Source organism: Pan paniscus, chromosome 5 (genome assembly GCF_029289425.2).
Source record: "Pan paniscus chromosome 5, NHGRI_mPanPan1-v2.0_pri, whole genome shotgun sequence".
Lineage (NCBI taxonomy): Eukaryota > Metazoa > Chordata > Mammalia > Primates > Hominidae > Pan > Pan paniscus.
This window is the reverse complement of record NC_073254.2, coordinates 56,281,675-56,295,223: the sequence shown is the minus strand read 5'-3', so window position 1 is coordinate 56,295,223 and position 13,549 is coordinate 56,281,675. Positions and strand designations below refer to the sequence as shown.

Sequence of the window (13,549 nt, the reverse complement as noted above, 5' to 3'; positions counted from 1 at the left end):
CAAGACCTCTTTTAGGGAAAATAAAAACAAAAACAAAAACCACAAAGTTATGCTCGATATCATTTTGCCATTTCAAAACAAAATTTGAAATTTTATACCTGGTTAACTATAGACTCACCTATCCTGTTCCATTTTGAGATACAGAGTCAGGTGAATCAAATTGTTTCATTAGAGTAATATTTAAAAAAAAAGAAAACAGTGATTCCTGAAACCTTTTACTTGTAAGGAACAAAAGAATATTAACAGCTTTAACTCCATCATTTTTGGATATGATAGATTAGGCAAGAAATAACTTTTGTTTATCTTTACAAGAAAGGATTGTTCTTTAGTTGTCAGATATGCCAATTTATCAGGATTTCTCTAGGCAAGTACAAATAATGGCAGAGAAGGAAACCTATGGTGAGGGGATGAGATGCATTGATCTGTTGCCTGTGAAGTTTCAAAACTGTCGGTCTTCCACCTGTCTTCCTGGCCAGCTTAATGAAATGGAGACAGAACTGATCAATCTCAGTTGAATCAGTAATTTCTTTTTCTTTGTGAATTTCATTTTAGGGAAACAAAGCCTGACTCTATATTGTCTTCATCTTAGCTCACATACTCCCTCTGCTGAAGGTGGCAGTCACTGCCAGGATTCCTAGCCAGAGCTGCAGTAATTTTCAAAAAAATGGTGAATAGGAATATAAAATAAGGCCAAGCCCCTCTGTGAATTCCATTTCTGTTCATGCCCCCACGTATTGTGACGACTACACCCTGGTAAAAGCTTCTCCTATGGCACACTCATTCTGATGCAGTCTATTATGAGAAGTTACACCTCCACATCCTATTGTCACAGAAAGCTCTGTGATACATCATCTGGCTGTGATTTGCTACCTTTCATGAGTAGTACAGACAGGACTTGGAATCAGATGCCCAGTTGCTCTTCAAACACTGAGCCCATGATATCAACAGCCCAAGACAATTAGCAGGGACTGCAGTAGACCACTAATTTTCTACTCTCATCCATTTACCAATTTAATATAACAAAACAGTCATCAGTAAATGGTTACAGGAAAGGCTTCTGATAGAAACTAAGAGAACTCTATTTCCATTATTTATTTGCTGAAATTTAGAAATGCATTTCCTCAAGGCTGGGCACAGTGGGCTCACACCCATAATCCCAACACTTTGGGAGGCCAAGGTGGGAGGACTGCTTGAAGCCAGGACTTCGAGAAATGCATTTCCCCCACAGTTAGAAACGAAATTAGAGACTGATCACTGGTTCTGCTTTGGAGTAGATGAATTTAGCCTACCTGTCAGCTTTGTCCTTGCATGTCCAGCAGTGTGCTTTTATCTAGGAAATATGTTTCAAAAACTACGCACAGCATAAAAATATAAAAGTTTATTTTCTAAATGTTTGAATATGCCATAAGCAAATCATGCTAAAGAAAAAAATGTGTTTAAATACTCTATCATTTAGTAATCTTATCCTTTTTTTTCTAAGCCTGAAAGATATGCATTATTTCCTATTTTACTGGTGAGGAAACTGAGGTTCAGAGTTTTGAATAACTTATCCATTAGCACACAACTAGTTGTGAGCCGGAAGTAGAATTAGGCTTACCTAGTGCAAACAAAAAGCTTTTTAAAATCATATTGTGGGGTATCATAATTGAAGTTATAAGCCATTGTGAAGACATGGAACCTTAACATATGCTTCTACTCTATGTGCTTGCTGCTGCACGTTCCATTATATTCCATTATACGCAAAGTTGCTGATGGCAAAAATTGGAAAGATTTGAGTTGCTTGTAACAGTCGACCCAAATAACAATGACTTAAAATGAGAGATTTTATTGTTCTGTTACATAAAACAAGTCTGAAGGACATTCAGGGCCAGCATGGTGGCTGCATGGTCATCAGTGACCCAAGCTATTTCTGTTTTCTGTTTTACTATCCTATTGCAAGACTTCTGTCTTCAAAGTTTACCTTTTGGTCCAGGAGGAATTCCAGCGGTTTCAGATAGTGGGAAGGCCAAAGGGATGCACCTTACAACTGAGTCAGCCCTGTCTAAGCAGAGTCCCACACAGTCATTCCTTTCATCTTAGCCAGAACTTCCATGGCCACACCATGCAGGCATGTGAAGCTGGGAAATGCAGTCATAAAGAGTGTCACATTGCGCCCCCCAAAAAATTGAGGTTCAGATACTGAGAAATATGGAGAATGCATATTGAATGGCAAGTCACTGTCTCTGCCATAGCTAGAAAAAACTCCTCACAACCTATGTCTTATACCTTCCCAAACCACATAGGCAAACGACGAAAATCCAATCCCAAACCCCTTGTTCTGAGTGAAGCTAGAAAGCAGTTAATGATCTACAGACTACCTCAGGTTCTCCGGCTGCACCTTAAAAGATTCAGGTGAGCTTGCTGTGGGAGTCCCAGCTGGGTGAGAGCTGTGGGAATAGCTGCTCCAAAGGCTTTGGTGAGGGCAAATGTCTTCTATGGTGTTGGGAGGGGAAGCCTGTTCACTTGAGACCTCGTGTTTTCCATGGAGATTAAACTGTTCACATCCACTAAGGCAAATTGATGTGGGAGCCCAGCAGGACTGGGCTTTTGCTCTCATGCTCCTGTGTAATTAATTATCCAGCCTGCACTGGGTGTCTGTGCTTAAAGATTTTCTAGCCTGGCTTGGACTTATGTAGATTCATCTTCAGGATGAAGTATAAAATAATCTGCAAAAGAAGCACAGGCAGGAAACTACAAAAAGACTGTTGCTTGAATTGCTTGTTTAGGGATCTCTAGGTTTAGAGTACTTCATGGAACATTAACAGCAAATAAATGGGCCAGGCGCAGTGGCTCATGACTGTAACCCTAGAACTTTGGGAGGCCAAGGTAGGCAGATTGCTTGAGCTCAGGAGTTTGAGACCAGCCTCGGCAACATGGTTAAAACCCTGTCTCTACAAAAAATGCAAAAATTAGCCAGGCATGGTGGTGTGCACCTATAGTCCCACCTACTCGGGAGGCTGAGGTGGGGCGATCACCTGAGCTCGGGAAGGTTGAAGCTGCAGTGAGCCTTTATCAATCACACCACTGCACTGCAGCCTGGACAACAGAGTGAGACCCTGTCTGAAAATAAATAAATAAATAAATAAGTGTGAACATTGATTACCACCATTTTATTGATGGGAAAACCAAAACCAGAAGGTTAAATTTTCTCAGTTTCCTGTTTTATTAATACCTACCTCTACCTACGATTATATATGCCAGTTTTTACTAGTAACAAGCTTATATCCATGTTCTAGGTGGTCTGGCCGTAATCATCGAGAGAAGATTGGGGTCCATGTCGTCTTTGACCAGGTATTAACCATGGAACCTTACTGCTGCAGGGACATGCTCTCCTCTCTTGACAAAGAGACCTTTGCCTATGATCTCTCCGCAGTGGTCATGCATCACGGGAAAGGGTTTGGCTCAGGACACTACACAGCCTATTGCTACAACACAGAGGGAGGTGCGTGCGCTTTACTCTGTGGGGTGGGGGACACGGAAAGGGGTTGATTTGTCCACATTTTATTGTTTTCCTTTTATTTCCATCCCATGGATTACCTAGAGGGAAATTACATACATCAAAATCCAGTGGAAAGAATTGTGAAAATTGGGTTGGGCGCCGTGGCTCACACCTGTAATCCTAGCGCTTTGGGAGGCCGCGGTGGGTGGATCACCTGAGGTCAGGAGTTCGAGACCAGCCTGGCCAACATGGTTAAACCCCGTCTCTACTAAAATAGTACAAAAATTAGCCGGGCGTGGTGGCGGGCACTGGTAATCCCAGGTACTCAAGAGGCTGAGGCAGGAGAATCGCTTGAACCTGGGAGGCAGAGGTTGCAGTGAGCCAAGATTATGCCACTGCACTTCAGCCTGGGTGACAGAGCAAGACTCTTATCTCAAAAAAAATAAAAAGAATTATGAAAGTTGGATTCAAATTTTGGGTATATCACTAAGTAACAACATATGGTTGTTCTAAGAATTAAAAGGAACTGACATGTAAAAGTGCTTAGAACAGGACCTAGGCCCTGTGCAATGGCTCACACCTGTAATTCCAACACTTTGGGAGGCAGAGGCGGGAGGATTGCTTGAGGCCGAGGGTTCAAGACTAGCCTGGGCAACATAGCGAGACTGCATCTCTACAAAAAATTTAAAAATTATCCAGGTGTAATGGTGTGCACCGGTGATCCTAGCTACTTGGGAGGCTGAGGTGGGAGAATTGCTCGAGCCCAGGAGTTTGAAGTTGCAATGAGCTATGATTTCACCACTGCATTCTAGCCTGGGCAACAGAGTGAGATCCTGACTCAAATAAATAAATAAAAAGAGCAGTTGCCTAGCACATAGTGCTTATTCAGTCAGTGTTGGAGGATATTGTAGTATTATCAAAAGTATTGGTTATTGATAATATTACTGTTTTGTGGTAATGCTACTTCTGCACACCCCAGTTTCCTTCTTGGTTATGCAGAAACAGTAGAACCTGTGTAATCTCAAGGAGATATTGTATGAATCTCACTAGCCGCAGCTTATAATAAAGCCGAGAACATTTACTGAGCGCTTACTATGTTCTTACTACTTCCCCTGCCATGGGAAGTGTGGGGATGCAAGGGCCCCTCCAGAGGAGCTTTAGGTCCTCATCCTCCAGAGTGGAGTCTTCCAGCTACTGCACTGACTGATGGGCTGCAGATGTGTTTTCAGCTGTTCACTCTTCTTGAACTGCACAGCCCTTGGGGCAGCCAGAGCTTGTGAATAAATACTTTTTTGTTCCTTCTAAATTTTCCTTCATCACTCCCCTCTATTTCCATTTCTCCTCTCCTCCTCCTCTTCCTCCTCATCTCCCCATTGCTTAGCCTGCAGTATCGCAGCTCTTTCTAGAAGGCCCTAGTGGACAATGAAAAAGCCTGAAGAAAACAAAGATAAAAATTGCAGTCAGTCGGCTGGGTGCGGTGGCTCACGCCTGTAATCCCAGCACTCTGGGAGGCCGAGGCGGGCGGATCACGAGGTCAGGAGATCGAGACCATCCTGGCTAACATGGTGAAGCCCCGTCTCTACTAAAAATACAAAAAATTAGCCGGGCGTGGTGGTGGGCACCTGTAGTCCCAGCTACTCGAGAGGCTGAGGCAGGAGAATGGCAGGAGAATGGCGTGAACCCGGGAGGTGGAGCTTGCAGTGAGCCGAGAACCCACCACTGCACTCCAGCCTGGGTGACAGAGCGAGACTCTGTCTCAAAAAAAAAAAAAAAAAAAAATTGCAGTCAGTCGATAAGCAGTACCGTGGGGCTTGGTGGGGTTAAAGCCAGTGGATACACAAAAGTCTGTCAGTTTCATTTACCTGTCCCTTCCCCACCAATAATCGAGGGTTGGCTCTATTCAGAACTTCTCTGTCCCTTTCTTCATCTCCTGATTTTGCCTGCTGACTGGAAATATGAATTGGGTAGTCATTTTCTCTCTTTTTCTCCTTTGGTTTCCTAGGTTTTTGGGTCCACTGCAATGACTCAAAGCTGAATGTATGCAGTGTCGAGGAAGTGTGCAAAACCCAGGCCTACATCCTTTTTTACACTCAAAGAACAGTGCAGGGCAATGCAAGAATCTCAGAAACCCATCTCCAAGCTCAGGTGCAGTCCAGCAACAATGATGAAGGCAGACCACAGACATTTTCCTGAATGGGAGGCATGTATCAAAGACTGGCTTTTGTGTATTGGTGTCCATACATCTTTCCTCTTATAGGAAATAAGGCTACTGCAGGAACAGATTACTAGGTTTGCCTTGCTGGGTCTAGAGTAGAAGGTGCCAGGTGATTCGTGTCCTGTCATAAATTTTGTAGTCTCTTTCTTTTGAATGAGTTTGGGAGTTCCCTCCTTTCCTAAAAACAAAAGAAGTAACTTCTATGAAGATCCTTTCATCAGTTGCTTCTGAATATAGAGGGATCTGGGTGGAGGAAAGCGGGGCGGGGGGGTAAATCAATCATATCCACACAGGAGAGCAGCCATGTTTTCTCTCCATGATGTGATTCCCCTGCTAATCAGGACCTCCTTGCAGCACCAGAAGAACCCTCCGGATGTGAGCAGCCCTGGACAGAGCACGTGAGGAGGGGCCCTGGGCTAGCAGTTTGCTGGATGGGATTGGCTCCAAGATGGGAGATGAAGTCTAAAGGGTTTATTCCCACAAAGGAAGTAACCTTCAAGGGTTTAAAACAAACTTCCTTTTTTGGGGATAGCAGCTGAAGAGTGGAGTGAGATGCATGGAACAAATTTCCCCATGCAAAGTGGGATGGTTTTCATATGTCATACCCTCCCTACTTGCTGCTGTCATTTAATCATTCCATACTTCTGAGACTGGCATGAATACCCCTTCATTCTAAAGAAGGGGCAGGTCATATAAAGAAGCAATAGACTAGCACATGTTCCATGCTGAGCCAAAGGACACTCCTGGCTATCCCAGTTCTGTAGCAGATCCCTGGTTCAGGTCTAGGGCAAGCACATGGTTTGGTTTAAATTGATTCTTAGGTTTTCTCAGAACTCCGTTGAGGGTGGGCAGAGATAGCTGATGCTCCAGGGCTTATTGAATGCCTGTCACCCGTTCTCACTTCAGTGCAGCATGCAGCTTCTTAGCCTGCAGCTTCTTTCTTGCTCCTGGAGAGCTAGAACATTCATGTTCACAGGGTTTGGGAGCTTTTGGTTCTCTAGGGTATGTTAACTGCTTAGGAGTCCACCTCGTACATATCTGAAGAGTTGATTACCAATGGCCTTGACCTGTTTCCTCCCAAATCTGATAATCCCTACTGTTGCTTTACCCCCCATACTCAGTCCATCAGAGAAAAAAACAAGAGTGCCCCGTCCTTTCCCCCAGTGCTAGTAAAATACATCTTCCTTTTTAAATTGGGTCAGTTTCTAAACAGAATGAAATTGCCCAGATAAAAACCCTTGTCCCCATCAGGCACCACTTCATTCTTAGTTCTTCACTTAGATTTGCTGGTGAAAGTGAATGCAAACCCTAACTTTTGTTGCTGTGGTCACTGCAGTGAGCCTCACTCAACCTGTCACTATGAATGCTCATCTTTTGACTGAGTATATCATATTAATGTTTGAATTCAGGTAGAAGTACAGTTGTCACTTGAAGGGAGTAGATGTGGAAGGGCGTTCGGGGAGGAGTGGGAAGTGGGGAAAGCCAGGCTAAAGAATGAGGGTTATAGCTTTAGCAATGTTGATGAGCCACATTTCCCACACAGATCTGTAGCATTTGCTGTTGACCTCTTTTGAGATGAACTCTCCCATAGGCCCTGCCAGGCAGCACTGAGACATGGAGGAAATTCAGACAAAAAATGGCTCACCCTGAGAGGGAAGGAGTGACTATATTTTAAATTAAACTTGCTTTTTCCAACACTGTGAGGTTTCTGTAATATTTAGCTTTTATTTGGAAGCGATAGCGTATGGCATTTTTTATGCTGTTTGGTTTATATTGTCTACTGCAGGCTTCTTTGTATAAGCTTTGCCTGGGCTCACCCTCTCCTGGACACTGTTTTAAAGTGTCACCGCTGTCCATGCTGCCAGAGGCTCTGATGTGAAGCTGTACTCTCAAGATCCACGTTTTTAAGTCGGCATGATTAGTAATGACTTTTTGTGGCAATAGAAAAGCCCATTAACTCAAAAAAAACAAGGAGAGTAAAAAGGAAAGGAAACTATGAATCGTGCCTCATCTTTCACTGAATCCTATATTTATTATTCTAGAAAAAGAGAACTTACAAGATAGAGAAGAACTAATAGAGCATCTACTTTACCCCTCAGGCTGTCCAGTGGGGATAATTATTAATAAACATTTAATGGAAAATTCAAAGATCTTCCAATTTAATTTTTAAAAATAGTTTTATACCAAATATTATAAGGATTTATTAAGCAGATTAAGGACTTGTGAAATAAGTGCTTAACTTAGCTGAGCACGCATATATCAACGTAATAAAAGAAACTAACATCAGAGTCTCCACTGAGCTACACATTTGTGAAAGGTGCCCACTGCAGTTACAGACACCTCAGGTACCCAGAGGCGGCAGCACTAGACACTTAGGACGTTAGTATTTAAGGAGATTTTTATTAAAGAAGAGTTCCCTGCTGCATAAGCCAATGGCTATTGTGAGGGAAATGTCCCTTTGCCTTTAATTTATTTACGTACTGGGTATAGATGAATGTCTCAGTTGCATCTGAAATTGAATCATTCTAAAGAGAAGAAAATAAGAACCAGGTAAAAACTGACTAGATGCTGCCAAATCAAACCCAAGGTCTCCTAACCGAACCTTAATGGGCCTGCTTCTCTCCCAGGGCAAGTAGTTAAGAGTCTCATTCCAGGAACCCTTTGTAGTTAGTTGGCTGGCATGTTTACTTGCTGCTGTAGCCAGCCAAGGTGAGTGCACCTAGGCCCTCAAAAAGGATTTTTTTTTTTACCTCAATCTAGCCTGACCCTCATATCTGTGGTTGCCTCTGAGACGAACATCCATGCTAGTATAAAAATAGTTAGGAATGCCCTTGGCAGAACTGAAGCTCTTATTAAATGGTGGACAGAGCTCTTGCCAGCTTTGATCCAGCCCCTCAGTCTCGGAGTTATGGGGCAGGGTTGGGGGGCAGTGCTACACTGTAAAGAATTTCCAGGCTGGGCGCGGTGGCTCATGCCTGTAATCCCAGCACTTTGGGAGGCTGAGGAGGGCGGATCACAAGGTCAAGAGATTGAGATCATCCTGGCCAACATGGTGAAACTCCGTCTCTACTAAAAATACAAAAATTAGCTGGGCATGGTGGCACGTGCCTGTAGTCCCAGCTACTTGGGAGGCTGAGGCAGGAGAATCGCTTGAACCCAGGAGGCAGAAGGGGCAGTGAGCCGAGATCGTGCCACTGCACTCCAGCCTGGCGACAGAGCAAGACTCTGTCTCAAAAAAAAAAAAAAAACAAAACAAAAAAAAAAAGAATTTCCAGATGTCTCTTAAAATGTCATGAATAAAATTGGAAACTGTAGAAGTGTTAATGTGTCCTATGGACTCAATAGCAGAGTTTATTTTTGTTTTTAATGGCAAGGCTTCTAGAGTCAATGATTGTATGAGTTTGCTACTCTGGCTGTGCTTACAGCTTCATCCAAGTACAAGGGAAGAACCAATGAGGTGGATTGGCTGACAGTGGGGCATGCCCCAGCATAAGCCCTGGAGAGGTCGACAGTAGTGCAGAATGAAAACTTGGTCGGGGATGGCGGGTGGTGGGTGGGAGGAGGGTGGGCTGGCTGGGAGGGAGAAATGGAGTTTGTTCTACTTACTGATAAAGCTTTGTGAACTAATTTTATACAATTCATAAAATTTGGTGCCTTGTACTCAATTACGGTTTGCATGGAATTGAAAAGATTAAGGGAAAGGATTTCTTCTTGTCATTTCAAGTGGCAAATGGGTCTGTGTAGTGTTTAAAGGACATCTGGTATCACAGACTTTTAAAAAGCATTTCATGTCTCTTGTGTGTGAATGCAAATTATTCTTACCAGCAAGTTCTGAAATTATGTTACAATGTCCAAATTCTTTGTATTTGTGACTGTTCATCAAATGGCTGCTTTTCAAGGCAGACTGTGTACTCCATTATTTTTCACTTCCCTTGTCATGTTCCATACATTAACTTGGGCCTTTTTAAATCAGGCTGGGGGGGCTACCCCTTCTTAAATGTATACTATATCCCTATCTGAGGTTACCTCTTGTGAGTGGAAGGGTTGCTTTCCCAGGTGGTTGGGAGAGCACAAATGTTGAGAAAAGGCCTTTTAGTCTTTATCAAAACAATGACTAATGCTGGGCAACATATAGCAGAAGTCAAACAAAAATGATTCCTCCTGAAGTGGTACCTTCATTGGTTTTGATGTTCTTTTGCAAAAAATGTCCGGAAGCAGTATAGAAAACCCCCTGTATGTGAACCTTAGATTGTAAGGCAAGCCAGTGCACTGTGTAATATGCAAAGGGAGTGGTGCAAAAGAGAAGGCACCCGTCCCAGCTCTCCATGCCCTTTCCCTGGCAGGCGCTGACTGAGATGGCGCTGAGTGAATGTGGAAGGTGCTAAAAGACCCAGTCTCTTCACTGCAGGGCTGTTTACAGCCAGTTTCTTTTACTCTGACCTTAAGGTTTCCACTGAGCTCATGAAACTTCAACATATGGTGTTTAAAAGTTTCCCACTCAAATGCACACTTGAAAATTGGGTCCCTCAGCCTCATTACTGAACTAAATAAGTGAAGAGGTTGTATCTTTGGGGTAAAACTTTCCAGGGCCACTTAATTTTTTAACCAGTTAAGTACGCATCTTCCTGGTGGTTCAGACTTTTTAAGTCAGCGCTAAAGCTGAAAAGCGCCTTCTAAATATGACTGTGAGTTTAGTTTATATCTTACATTTAGTAACTGTTCTGTTGGGCCAGGACTATGACTTTAATTACTATGTACTTATTCATCCCACACTCTGCACTAAATACACCATAGCTACTATAGCATTGTGGCAGGCACTCATTTTTGTGGACTCATTCCATACTTCTGCTGGCATATTTCGTTTAAAATCTAGCTAAAGATTTTCATAGTACTGTGTTAACTAGCCAGGGCTGAAAAGTGTGACAGGATATCAAATTGACTTTCCTTGGGGAAAATGTTGCTTTGGCAATAGTGAAGTCCAACTCCTTCATTTACAGAATTAGTGATTACTCATCAATTTTTGAAAGTTGTAGATTAAGTAGTTTTATTTACTAAATTCTTAATCACTTTGAAGATTTAAGCCAGTTTAAATGAAACATTGGCTGGATGCAGTGGCTAGCACCTGTAATCCCAACACTTTGGGAGGCCAAGGTGGGAGGATTGCTTGAGGCCAGGAGCTCAAGACCAGCCTGGGAAACATAGATTTGAAATCTTTTCAAAAATGTATAAAAATTTAATAAATAAATAAATGAATCCTTACTCAACCATAATTATGGCTTTAAAACCCAACCAACAGTAAACACTTACTTGAAGCCAAAACAGTAAATTTTGAATGAAATTTGAATTATGCTTTTGGAAGCTGCCATGTCTTAATTCTTGCTGGATTTTGATTTTCAATTTTGGAAGTTTTTATCAAATAAAACTGTCCAGTCATGAGTATATCAGGTAGCAGCCTTTAAGGATCTAAGTTTCATTCCTATAAAGAACAGGAGGTGCTGGTATTTCTTGTCTTAGCAAGTGATCTGATGCAGGTCTAAATGGGGGTTAGCATCTATACTATGGCTTAAAAGTTTCCTCCTTGGTCACCATTTGGGAGGTGATGGCTTCAAAGCTAAGCTTTGCTCTCATGTGACCCTTCTTTATCTTAATACCCAATAAGATATAAACCTCTCAGAGTCAACCCAGTGTAGACTCAAAGGGTCTTAGCTTCATCTATCAGATAAGATCTATCTGATTTATACAAAGAATGGTGCTGTTTTTATATACATACTAAAAAAATCTAATTCTCAAACAATTTTCTTAATATTTATGCCAGCAAGGTCAGGAAAGACTATTTTGTCCTGTTTATCTTTAGTAGTGAACAAACTGCTAGAGACATCTGTCATTCTTAACAGGCCACTGTGGTCCATATATACTGACCCTCCTTTCCAATTAACGTCCTTTAATCCCATACTAGTTCTATAAGAGACTTGGCACATAAAAGCAGTATTTTTTTTAATGCCTAGTAAACTGACCAGAAAAAAATATTGCCATGGTGGACCTGTTTCTATCCACCTCTTCCTATGGCTATATAAGTCTATACATGCCAGTTCCGTACATACTCCATTTCCAAAGAGCCCCCAAACCCTGGACAGTAGCACTACCATGAATTTTAGGGTCACAAAACATTTCCTTCTGAAGGAAGCAGCTGCCTCAGCAGTGTCACTTTAGTGACCACTGCCCAGGCTTACTTCACTTTGCCTTCCCCTACACATCACTGCCCTCTTTCTGCCACCAAACCTCAATATTCCAGCAACGATGCCTCCCTGGTGTCTGGAAAACCCATCTGGTGCACTAAAATGCTATGCAACACCAAATGGCTTCTTCCCCTAATATTGCTCAACAATGTAAATTCTTCAAGAATAAACTTCATGCTATGTTAACATCAATGTATGGTTACAGCTTCCTTTTTTTTTTTTTTTTTTTCCTTTTAAAATGAAGCAAACCACCTCCATTAAAATCCATGTTTGGGGCTTGTTTTTGTCTCTCAAGTGTGAAATATAAATCATGTTTTTATGATTTTTGTAAATCTTTTTACACCTTGTTTTTGTAAGCAAAAGTTTCTTATTAAAAGAATAAAATGACTGCCTTTGTGTGCGGTATTTATTTCAAATGTTTGTTAAAACAGCACTGTTATTTCTCAGGACAAGAGCAAAGATCACCCCCTGCAGAAGCTTGGGAACTATGTACAGAACTTTACAGAATAGAGGCAATACTTTAGCTTAAGCCTGTCTGCTGACCAGAGAATGGAATTCTGCGTGGACTCAGGGAACAAAAGGAAACTAGGCAGGGAAGGGGAAGAAAAGTGCCCATCTGAATCAAACTTCAGCTGCCATCAGGGCACATCTTGTGGTGGTCACAGATTGTAGGCTGTTTTTTTGGAAGATTCGGGTTCAGCACAGGATTCCATTTGTCTGCAATCAGATGATAAGACGACAGGTGGCATTAGAACTGTAAAAGTATGGGAGGGAAACTGGTAAGAGATACTTAAATCCCTTGCAACATCTGAAAACACATTTAACTAGGAATAGTTAAGGGTTTTACATCACATTCTTTTGTACATTTCATGAATACTTGACAGAAAACATTGCTTCACCCAGTCTCTAGGTCTCCTAAGACACGCATGGGTGTGGTTCCGTGCTTACCTACTTGGCTACACCCCTGGCTGAGGTGCCATGAGGTCAATGTCACTCAAGTTCCTGGCCAGCCAAACTCCCGCAGCAAAGAGTCCCAAATTTAGCATCAAGTTCCTGGAAAAACAATGTGTTTTATTAACCCTGTGGTCACTGAGTCAGTTGTACAGTTAACGAAATGTACTGGGGGGAAAGGCTTCCATCACCACCTTCCCGAGGCGTTGATACGTGGTTGTGACGGCAGGTTGCTCAAGACCCACGTGGGAATTTGGAGTTCATTTTTGTGCCTAATAAATGTAAGGTCAGGCTGGGCGCGGTGGTTCACGCCTGTAATCCCAGCACTTTGGAAGGCCAAGGCAGGCGGATCACGAAGTCAGGAGCTCGAGACCAGCCTGGCCAACATGGTGAAACCCCGTCTCTACTAAAAATACAAAAATTAGCTGGGCGTGGTGGTGCGCGCCTGTAATCCCAGCTACTGGGGAGGCTGAGGCAGGAAAATCGCTTGAACCCGGGAGGCGGAGGCTGCAGTGAGCTGAGGTCCGCCACTACACTCCAGCCTGGGCGACAGAGCGAGGCTGTCTCAAAAAGAAATAAATGTGGCCGGGCGCGGTGGCTCACGCCTGTAATCCCAGCACTTTGGGAGGCAGAGGCGGGTGGATCGAGAAGTCAGGAGTTTGAGACCAG

General features: G+C 42.8%; 2 protein-coding genes across 11 annotated transcripts in view; one reads left to right on the top strand and one right to left on the bottom strand.

The window, feature by feature from the left end:
* USP49 (ubiquitin specific peptidase 49) overlaps positions 1 to 12,317 on the top strand; it is a 106,787-nt gene extending 94,470 nt beyond the window's left edge. For 4 of the 8 annotated variants that reach the window (XM_055113594.2, XM_008958805.5, XM_063604889.1 and 1 more), the window contains 3 exons: positions 2,283 to 2,391; positions 3,276 to 3,330; positions 5,481 to 12,317. In XM_055113594.2, the coding sequence (XP_054969569.1) occupies positions 2,283 to 2,391; positions 3,276 to 3,330; positions 5,481 to 5,513 (197 nt within the window). In that variant the 3' untranslated portion in view covers positions 5,514 to 12,317. Of the gene's footprint in view, positions 1 to 2,282; positions 2,392 to 3,275; positions 3,482 to 5,480 lie in introns of all 8 variants that reach the window. The other 4 variants (XM_014345361.4, XM_008958800.5, XM_055113593.2 and 1 more) reach the window with 1 other exon arrangement.
* TOMM6 (translocase of outer mitochondrial membrane 6) overlaps positions 1 to 13,549 on the bottom strand; it is an 84,120-nt gene that overhangs the window by 68,795 nt on the left and 1,776 nt on the right. Inside the window, exons 2-3 of one of the 3 annotated variants that reach the window (XM_008958810.4) lie at positions 12,878 to 12,982; positions 12,318 to 12,683 (exon numbers count right to left, since the gene is read on the bottom strand). In XM_008958810.4, the coding sequence (XP_008957058.3) occupies positions 12,886 to 12,982 (97 nt within the window). In that variant the 3' untranslated portion in view covers positions 12,318 to 12,683; positions 12,878 to 12,885. Of the gene's footprint in view, positions 1 to 12,317; positions 12,684 to 12,877; positions 12,983 to 13,549 lie in introns of those variants that run through there. The other 2 variants (XM_008958811.3, XM_034962088.3) reach the window with 2 other exon arrangements.